Here is an 11,210-nt window from a genome sequence, read left to right as displayed (position 1 = left end):
AGTACACATTTACTCATCATTTTTTATGCCCTATAATATTAAGTAAAACATGCAGTCTTACAAATAATAGGGATTGTTATAAATTTATAGTTTTTACTATGAATACCAATAACAACAACAAGAAGTTTTATTTAAATATTTATATTGTCAAGAAAATAATTTACATTTCATGGTGCGTCGAATGTGATTAAAAATGGAATCAGTTTATCCTAAAACCAGAAAAGTAAGACCAGTGAACACGTATTCACCAAAATTTAAATGAACTCTGATCCATACTTTCTCTTTGGGTTTCAACTTGATATTAACTGTAGAGGAACTTGCTAGATATAAACTACTCTTAACTATTTTCCCGTCGGCGTAATTTCGGGCGACCATATTACCATCTTTGACAATCTCTGTGTAAAAAGCTTTTCCTGAATGAACTAAAACATTCCAGCTGAAGGAGTATACTCCGTCCTCCGGAGCTGTAAATTTTTCTGTTGTAGCATCATAACACAAACCTTCATTTAGAGTCATCTTTTCAAATATTACCGGTTTTTGTGCCCCAAAACTTGTGATACTCTTGATGAACACAGCTTGAAATGCAATACCTGAAAACCAAGAAGCATTGCATATTGTATGTATTTTCAGAAACTTAAATATGAAACATTGTTCACTTTACCAATTAGTCTTTTATTTTGTCTTGAAGAAAAAGACTTTGAAGTCAGTTACAAACCTTTGCTTTGACATGTTCTATCACTATATCCAAGTCCACTACAGATCGCCTTATAATTGCTGTATTTTGTCACAATCTGCTGAGGTGTCTCTGGTATGACAGTTGTTAGGAAGTGACTCAGACACAGCAAAAATAGAGGGAAGCTGAATCAAAGAAAAATTTAAAGTGAACAATATTTTAATGATACAATGGCAAAATTCGTAATTTTAGCATCGCATCTTTCTCATAAATAGCAATTCTTGACGTTTTGTCCATTAAAAATGAAACCTTTGCATTTGTAAATGACATTAAATTGATAACTCGAAATGTTCCTTAAGAAACATACTTTTACCTGCACATTATTAGTCCAATGGGAGCAAGTAAAAAAGTTTACTACTGAATATTTTCTTGAAGATGCTTTCTTACTCTCTTTACATTGAAGATGATATGCTTTTATTGCTATTGCAGACATCATTAAAACAATAATATGATATCTAGTTCTTGCGATAAGATGGCACGGCATTTTGATTTTATACAACAGATGTTATTAACATTTTTTGGTATACTGAAAAAGAAAATACTCTAAGCAAATAAACACTCACATTTAAAATCTACAAAGACATTTCACTTGCACTTTCACACATTGATGATACCTTACATAAACCTTACCAAAATGAGTCAAAAAGAAATTGCATTTAGCATAAAAATTCAGAGAAAACTGAAGGGACATTATTTCACAAGAAAAGGATATGCAGTTATCAATAGGTAAGATTTTATTTTGTGTTAAGTATCTCGGTTATACAAAAACTCATTTTAATATCTTTATTTTTGCACATAAGCATTGCAAATTTGCTTTTTTAAAAACTATTTCCAACTTTGTTTATTATATAAAACTCACAAATCCAAATTATACTCAAAATTTATACAAAGATGGGTAAAAACAAAGAAATAAGATGGAGGAAAGATTTGTTTCCATACAACATTACATTTTGCGTAAGAATTTTGTTCTGTTCTGTTTTTTATTTGTTTGTTTGTTTGGTTGGTTGTTTTGTCTGAAAAGCTCCGAGTGCTAATATTCTCTACTTTGATTTCTATTGCATTAATATAAAATATCTTTAGATAAATAAAATAAATTAATGGCATGCTTTCAACAAAGTGATAAAATCAAACATTTAATTTACAGTCTGAATTCCAGTCGGTGTCAAGTCCCAATGTCGGTACTCTGTTTTGATGGAGGTTAAAATATTATCAGTTAACTGTCAAGGTCTGGGTGATGTCGCAAAACGTAGAGATGTTTTTCATTATTTAAAATCACTTAAATATAACACATACTGCTTACAAGACACTCACTTCTCATCTGAAATTGAGAATGAAGTGAGAAGTTTGTGGGGTTATAAATGCTTTTATAGTTCTTTTACAAGCAACTCCAGAGGTGTTGCACTTCTTGTAAAAAACAACTTTGATTTCAAGGTCATATCAGAAAAAGATGATAAAGATGGAAATTTTCATATTATTAAAGCTTGTATTCAAGGTCATGAATTAGTAATATGTACTGTATATGGTCCAAATAATGATGTTCCGAGTTTTTTTGAGAATATTGAATCATATTTAGAGGACATGAATTGTAGTAATATTGTATGGTGCGGGGATTTTAACTTAGTATTGAATCCAGAACTAGATTATTTTAATTATAAACATGAAGTAAATTAGAAGTAAATTATTAGAAATCATGGAGTCCAATGGATATATAGACCCCTTTAGACAACTACATGAAAAACGCAGAAGGTATTCTTGGCGCAAGAAAAAGCCTTTTAAACAGAGTCGTCTTGATTTTTTTGTCATGTCAGAAACACTTTTACCCTGCCTTAATAAATGTAACATTGAAACTAGCTATAGATCAGACCATTCAATGATTTCTTTGGTGTTAAAATTTCATGACTTTAAAAAAGGACGAGGCTTTTGGAAGTTTAATAATTCTCTTTTAAGGGACAAAGAGTACTTATATAGCATTAAAGAGGTTATTAGTAATGTTAAAAAGCAGTATGCTGTGCCAGTTTATGAAAGAAAAAGTATAGATTCTCTCCACGACAAAGACATATGTTTTACTATAAATGATCAATTGTTTCTTGAAACTCTCCTAATGGAAATCAGGGGCAAAAGTATTTCATATTCTTCATACCTAAAAAAGAAAAATGAAAATGCAGAAAAAAAATTAAGAGAAGAAATAAATAACCTTGAAGAAAATATTACAGATACAAATATTTCTGATTTGGAAAACAAAAAAAAAAGACCTTGAAAATTTAAGAAAACATAAATTACAAGGTATATGTGTAAGAAGTAGGGCACGATGGGTAGATGAGGGAGAAAAACCTACACGATATTTCTGTTCTCTAGAATCTAGAAACTATACTAGTAAAATAATACCTATGCTTGAATTAGATACAGGGGAGATAATCCATGATCAAGCACAAATTTTAGAAGAAACAAAGAATTTTTATGAAAAATTATATTCTGAATCTGTATTGAATAACCCACTGAGAGAATTTGAGTCTGATCTAATGAGTGAGAATTCTCCAAAATTATCTAATGCAGAAGCTGAAGAATTTGAAGGTTTCATTACTTTACAGGAGGCTTCTAGCACTTTAAATAAAATGAAAGCAGACAAATCACCAGGTTTTGATGGTTTCTCAGCAGAATTTTTTAAAGTTTTTGGAAATACCTTGGATACTTTGTTTTAAGATCAATTAATTATGCATATGAGAATAATCTTATGTCTATCACACAGAGACATGGTATAATAACACTTTTACTGAAGGGGGATAAGCCAAGACAATTTCTAAAAAACTGGCGGCCAATAACACTCTTAAATACTGTATACAAAATTGCTTCAGGTACTATTGCTAACAGAATAAAAAATAAACTTGACAAATTAATAAATAGTGATCAAACAGGATTTATTTCTAATAGGTACATAGGAGAAAATACACGTTTAATTTATGATATAATGCAGTACACAGAAGAAGAAAATATACCAGGCTTGTTGCTTTTCATTGACTTCGAGAAAGCTTTTGACACTATTTCATGGAATTTTATACAGAATTCCTTACAATTTTTTAATTTTGGTCCCTCAATACAAAAATGGGTGAAATTGTTTTATACTAATATAAATTCCACAATTAATCAAAGTGGTAATTTTTCACAAAGATTTAATATACAGAGAGGGTGTAGACAAGGGGATCCCCTATCACCCTATATCTTTATCTTGTGTGCAGAAATTTTAGCAATAATGATAAGAAAAAATCAAAAAAAAAATCAAGGGAATTACTGTAAAAAATATGGAAAAGAAAATATCCCAATTAGCAGATGACACTTCAATCCTTTTAGATGGTAGCAAAGAATCATTAACAGAAGTAATGAAAACATTAAAGAAATTTTCCGAAATGTCTGGTTTATATATCAATGGTTCGAAATCCCATGTAGTTTGGATTGGTACCAAAAGATTTAGTCAAGAAATACTAAGTCATGAATATAATCTTAAGTGGGGATGTACAAGATTTACCTTACTTGGAATTCATTATGATGTTGATTTGAATAAAATTGAAAGACTCAATTATGAACCAAAATTAAGACAAATAAAAGCTATAATTAGTCAGTGGAGTAAGAGATATTTGACACCTATTGGAAAGATAACTGTTCTTAAAACTCTTGTTTTACCACTGCTAAACCATATACTAATGGCTATTTCCAATCCACCAGAAAACCTTTTGAAGGAACTGGAAAAATTATTCTTTTCATTTGTATGGAATGGTCCTCAACACAGAGTGAAGAAAGATGTCCTAGTAAAAAAATATGAAGAAGGCGGACTTAAAATGATAAATATTAGAGCTTTCACTGCATCACTTCAATTATTTTGGATGAGACAGCTTATACTGTCAGATAAAGGTTTACAAAATTTTTTACCTAATCTAGATTTGATAAAAATATTAACATGCGGCATTGAATATATCAAAAATATCATGAGGAACCTTAAAAACAAGTTTTGGAAAGATGTCTTTGAGGCTTGGATTGAATTAAATAATAAAAGCTATAGTGTATCCAAGGTTGCAGGAGACATACCAATTTTTTATAATCCTAAAATTGTCATTGGTGGGAAAGTTATTTATAACAAAAATATGTATGACTTGAATATTAGATTTATTAATGATCTTATAGATGAAAATGGTTCCTGTTATAGTTTTGAGGAATTTTGTGGCATATATCCAAATGTAATGCTTAATTTCTTAGATTTTGCAGGTATAATACATGCTGTAAAGGCATGGATGAAAGCAACAGACACTAATGATATAATTGCAAAATTACCTAGCCCATTAATTTTGTCCAGCACTCATTTTCTTTCAATGTGTAAAAAAGCAAAACAGTTTTATGAATTAATCAATGTAAATGACATTGAACCCACTGGAAAACAAGATGCAATGATATTTTTAATTTAGGGGAAAGTGAATGGAAGAAGATTCTTAAACTTGCATTTAAAATTACAAAAAATAGTAAACTGCAATGGTTTCAATACAGAATTTTAAATAATATACTAGGTACAAACTCATATCTATGTAAAATAAGAAAAAGAGATAATATATAAATATAGCCCTTTGATGAGGTCAATCCATAGATATATCGACTTCACAGAAAAGCATATCGACCGAGCACGAAGTGCGAGGTCGATATGCTTTTCTGTGAAGTTGATATACAACTGTATCTATGGATTGACCGAATTAAAGGGCTACATTTGTTATATTATTTTTTACATAGATTGACAAAACAAATTATGAAAATAATTGGAAAAGTTTTCTCCCTTTAACAATTAGAGACTAGAGATCAAAATAAATTACACCGTTTAATGTAAATGCGTTTCCTTTATATTGATGGAGTGATTTAGACGATTTACTTATTCAGAATACTTCATTTATTTGATTAAGTTTTGTATCAATATTTGACACACATATCGAATATGTTTTAATTGATATGAAGTAATCCTAATCCAATGCCTTCTTTTGTCTCATCAAATACAGAACATAGAAAAAAAGTTAGTAAAAGTTGAAATAAATATTTTTTTTCTAGAAACATCAAATCATACACTGTATTAGCTTTGATTGAATACAGTACTATTTTGTTTCACGGAAATTATCTCCATTTTAAGAAACCTCAAGTCGATACGCATTTCAGATTCTATAAATAGTAACTCAAGTCTTTATGCTGTTATATACTAAATCATGTGATCAAGTTTGAGCCAATCAGAGAGCTGGGAATAAATGATAAAAATAATATTAACTTATGTTCTTTCTGCAATATGGAAGAAGAAACAATAATACATATTTTATGCGAATGTGACAATGTGCAAACCTTCCTCAACAGTTTTGAAAGATATTGTGAGCAAAGGATAGGGTTGCCACTTTCATTTACAAAGCAAAGTTTTATTTTGGGATTTCTAGTAAAAAACAAAGATATTCATAATTTGCTGTTCCTATGGATAAAATATTATATATATACAATGAGATGTTTAGGGAAAAAATTAGATGTCAGACTTGCGACTTCACATATTAAATTTTTTTATGAAACTCAAAAATATTTAGCATATAAAAATGGTGACAGAGAGATTTTTGACACCAACTGGAATCAGTGGAATCAATTGTTTTCATAAAATACTATAAAATAAAATAGTCTTATTTATGCAAAGGAGTTAACATGCCACCTCTCTCTCTCTCTCTCTCTCTCTCTCTCTCTCTCAAAAACCAATCTTTAATATAATAAAATGTTGTATTATGATTTATGAAACAGATTGTGTAAAATAAATAAAGAATTAAAAAAAATAAAATAAATTAAAGGAAACATTTTCTTTTCGGGGGAGGGGTATTTGTCTTTCACTTTTTTGTTCTTTACTCTTTAAGATATCAGTCAAAAATGCATTCAGAAATGCCCAATGTACATGTTTAAATGTCACTTATATTGTAAATATCAGTCCACTGTTTGATTGAAATGTGTTAGAACAGAGATGGTGCTGAAATCCTCCCCGTGAGGGTTCTTTGTGGTATCAGACACTGGGTCATCTTTAGTACACAGGTGCGATCTGTTAAAACAATCACAGCATTTATTATCGGAGAGTAAACAGGAGCAATAGATAATCCTTTTCTGGTCATTTTTAAGCCATCACTTACCTTTAGTTAGATACAATCCAGTCATTCAGGGGTCCACACACTATTCGTTACTACTGCTCATGTAGAATTTGAAAAATATAGAAGACAATGCTTAGCGCAAAGGCTAAGGCGTTTACCATAGACAGTCTTTTGGCTCTCGGGCCTAGTTTTGCTAGAGAAACAAGCATGGACACTGACAACCGCAATAACGATCTCGGAATCTGTCATCAAGAACATCCAACCAAAAAACATATTAGCAAGTGTTTCCATCCGGCATTGCAGACCATTACTGGTAGCTAGAGAATTTCTTACCTGTTTTTAATTGTTGTACAACTTTGATTTTTAATATTTAATTATAACATAAATTTATTATCATTTTTAAAAAGAACTGTCAGTGTGTACGACGCATCAAGAAAATAAATATTTATAAAGACATGTATATTTTCTTCATAAAAACGCACATTTTTATTTCCTTGCTTTCATAAAACGGTTCACAGAAACATTCATGTTAATTTTACTTTATCAAAATTGTAAATTATATTCATGTAAATAAATTTTTATGCATGGGATTAAATTAAAATAATTTTCAATTAAAAAAGAAATTATTTAATACTTGTGATTAATAACTTCTATGCAATAAAATCCACATACATTTGTACGAAATAAGTGCAAATCGCAGTAGTATAATTCATATTTCGAATCAAATATTTTCAAATGCTCGGTATTTTATTGTCATTGTTAAAGCAAACATATTTAGGTAACACGGTTCATGACGGGTGTGACCGGTCAATAAGGGATGCTCAGTCTTCCTAGGTACCTGATCCTACTCTTGGAATTCTCAGATACCTGCGTTTGATGTTCAGATTACAAAATTACTTGTTTATAGATTTTTTAGATCGATCACTGTCCGTTACATTCATCTTTTACATCTGAATTTCCTTATCTGATGAACAGACATAAGGATTTTTACCTGCCTGTATTTTGTGATCCATTTAATGATACTGCATAGACTAAAAAAGCAAATTTTTTCTCATGTAAAAAAAAATTGACATCGCCCGGATAAATCGTTGCATTTCAATTTGCATATTTACTTGAATTTCATGCTGTATTAATATTTTCTTTTAGTTTTCTTATATTTCGGGTTAAGTATGTATAGTAATTTAATGTTCAAAAATCATATACAATATTTTTATATGAATTGACTTAGTAATCTTAAGATTGACTCATTTTCATTTGTAAAAAGCCATATTAGCTTCTCATTAATGTTCATAATAAAAAGAATAAACCAAGTGGTGTGCAAATATTGCAAATATATTATAAGATGAAGGTCTTTTGATGGTTACCAGTCTACAAAAGACAAGGGACTCGATAGGAAATTCATGAATTCTAGTCAAATATATAACATGAATAAATAGAGGATATTTAATGTTTTGTAGTTGAATATGGAATTTATTTCACGAGTGGGACAGGATTTTTGATATTTTCACGAGTGCGAAGCCTTATAAACATTGAATTTTCTATTTTATTATACATTTTTAAAAACAAAATTCTTTGATTTTTCTTCTGCATCTGTCTTTTTGTAATACAGTCATAGGCTCGCGACGTCAGACGTCATAGCTAAGTGAGATGAAAACACTGTAAACATGGATTTAGCAACATAATTTTGATAATTTTGACAGTTTTATTCGCTGTCAGAATGGTTTATTTATTTTCATCTATCTTATATTAGGCCAACGAAGATTTTTTTTTTACAGCAATCTTCGTTATGGGAAGGGAATCGAGAGTTTTTCCCGCACTTCTGATATTCGTCACACTGTGACAGGATTTCATTTTGATATCCTTTCACACTGTGACAGGATATCATTTTTATTCAATGAATAAATTATAGTATTTCACGGGTAAAAATGTAATAAAAGGTAGCATTCCTCCTCGTAACTAATGTAAATAGGCAATTAACATCTTCCTTTGAAGCCTAAATATCCTTGTTGAGATTCAATGATTTGACATATATTCTCAGAAAATCCTCACTACATTCATTTACCATCTAAAAATCAGCTTGTCGTTTATGATGCGGCTGTGGCTCTATAACAAGGGGGTGGGGTCTTACTCTGAGAAAGAAGGAGGGGGAAGTTTGGCTCTGGTGTGAGATTTCCCCTTGGAGGAAAATCCTACTCTAGAGTACAATTAATTTCCTGGGGAAATTCAAAAGCTGGATATGGGGGTAATTCTTCTCTACAACTAGAAATGTTCACAGATTTGTATTATTTTGTGTTTTTTTATTGTGCATGATCGATCACTGTTGGTTATCTTCACCCTTTTTCATACAAATGAAATCATGTGACAGGTTATTGAAGTGGAAAACCTTTAATTGTATATAAGAATGTCGTGACTAACAAAATCAAAATCCTAATAAAAAATCCAAATCATAGTTTTGCTTCTGAGATTGCCTTCTTGACAAAACAGCTATGGTGAATTTCTCTGAATCCAGATTATGTTTTTTGAATTAAATCTGTATCAAAAGTTGATGTTTAATATAATCTATCATTTGGTTTGCTATATGTTTTTAATTAGTTTAGAGAATGTTGGATACAAAGCCTAAAATATCAAGAAGATATTTGTATTTTGTTTATCAAATAGATGACAGTTTCATGTATTTGAATTCCCAGAACGTAAAAATCTTTTAACCATTCAAAATCCAGTTATGTTACTTTCTGAGAGTGACTTTTTTTTTCTTTCTGAATTATTTTGAGGATTATCTTAATAGGGCTATTGCTTAGTGCCCATTCATTCATTCAATAACGAAACCATTTGACATTAAATATATTTAACCTAAATATTTTTTTTGCAGTTATCTCTCATATCAGAGGGGTATTGCACCTTTTAATATTTAAGTTGTAAAGTTTAAAACTTGACATTATAAAATTCTTTAAATGAACTCTAAAAATTGCAAAGCAAACCAAGCATTAAGCTTCCTTGTTGAAGGAAAACAACTTACAACGTAAACAACATGGCTAACATCATTTTAAAAGTGAGTTATCAACGTGTGCTGTTATCCTATGTATACCTTTGATTGAATTTTTCTCCAAATTTAGAGGCATTGATTATTGACAAAATGTGAATGTTTTGAAAGAAATAATTTCGTTTTTATGTCATAATGAAGTATGAATTCATGTACAACTCGACGTACATTCCACTGGTTAGCATTAACTTATAATAATACTACCTCAAATGTTAATATTGCGGTAGAATTCGTATCGGGTATATGAAGTGCGTTTACATGATAAAAATAGACACACAGATGGTTTTCATTTTAAAAAATATTTTATGGTTATTATAACACAGTTTTTGACCGTAACTTACACTACTTTTGTTTTTTAAAATGATTGCAATGCGTCAATTTCCAGTGATATGTTCAGGGAATTTCACCCACCAAATAAGTATATAACGAGCTTGTAGATCCGCTCCCGAAAATCATTTTTCTACGCAGTTCAGATATCGGCATTTAAATTAGTTCGAAGAATATATACAAAATGCCCAAGCTCATGACTTATGGATTGTGTAACCGCCCAACCTTCTGAAAATTTTATTAGGTACTGATAAAAAAGTGACAGCTTAGCCCTTATATTGTATATAGATATATATTGTTAAGGTTCAATTTCTAGAACTTTAAAAAGAAAAAGAAACCATGAGTCGCGTGCCCGTGCATAGAAGCTCAATTTTGCCACAAAAATTGAAATATTAAAAGAAATGAATGACTTTTAGAAGAGCCAAAATCATGGAGATGTAAAATAAGATTAAACATGAAAATTCAGCTTTAAATACCTCCCAACATTCAGGACGTTCTCTAAATTCTTATTTGAAAGGTGTGCAGTACTGCAGTATGCAAGACAGGAAGCAAAAACCCTCCACTAGAAAGTACGGTATACTGAAATGTTTGTACAAACCACCCAATCTAAATAAAAATATTTTATTTACATTATCATCTATCAAATAATGAAAAAAAAAAATTGACATTTACACTTGCAATTCACAGCCACTTAAAATGTCATTTCCCCCTTATCTTGAAAACTTGAAAAAAAAAAAAAAAAATATATATATATATATATATATATATATATATATATATATATATATATATATATATATATATATATATATATATATACCCCTTATGTAAGACGTAGCCTTCTTTGTTTTCGCAATGACCCTTGAGATAACAATGTGCCACAATGGTCCTGTACGCCCTATATTAAAATAAGGAAAATGCATATAGCTATAAAAATCGCTGCATTGATTTTTTCACATTCTTGATATGACAGGGATGGAAA

At 30.0% G+C, this 11,210-nt stretch overlaps 1 protein-coding gene across 1 annotated transcript; it reads right to left on the bottom strand.

The window, feature by feature from the left end:
- Positions 1 to 204: 204 nt before the first annotated feature.
- Positions 205 to 1,054, bottom strand: LOC134259343 (complement C1q tumor necrosis factor-related protein 5-like). Its single transcript, XM_062741936.1, has 3 exons — positions 1,047 to 1,054; positions 716 to 858; positions 205 to 590 (listed from the first exon to the last, which is right to left on the bottom strand). The coding sequence occupies exons 1-3, from the start codon at positions 1,052 to 1,054 to the stop codon at positions 205 to 207; spliced, it is 537 nt and encodes a 178-aa protein (XP_062597920.1).
- Positions 1,055 to 11,210: the final 10,156 nt, after the last annotated feature.

Source organism: Saccostrea cucullata, unplaced genomic scaffold (genome assembly GCF_032062105.1).
Source record: "Saccostrea cucullata isolate Sc308-1 unplaced genomic scaffold, CSIRO_AGI_Scuc_v1 ctg1209, whole genome shotgun sequence".
NCBI lineage: Eukaryota > Metazoa > Mollusca > Bivalvia > Ostreida > Ostreidae > Saccostrea > Saccostrea cuccullata.
Note: the sequence above shows the minus strand (reverse complement) of the source record. Positions and strands in the feature narration are given on the sequence as shown.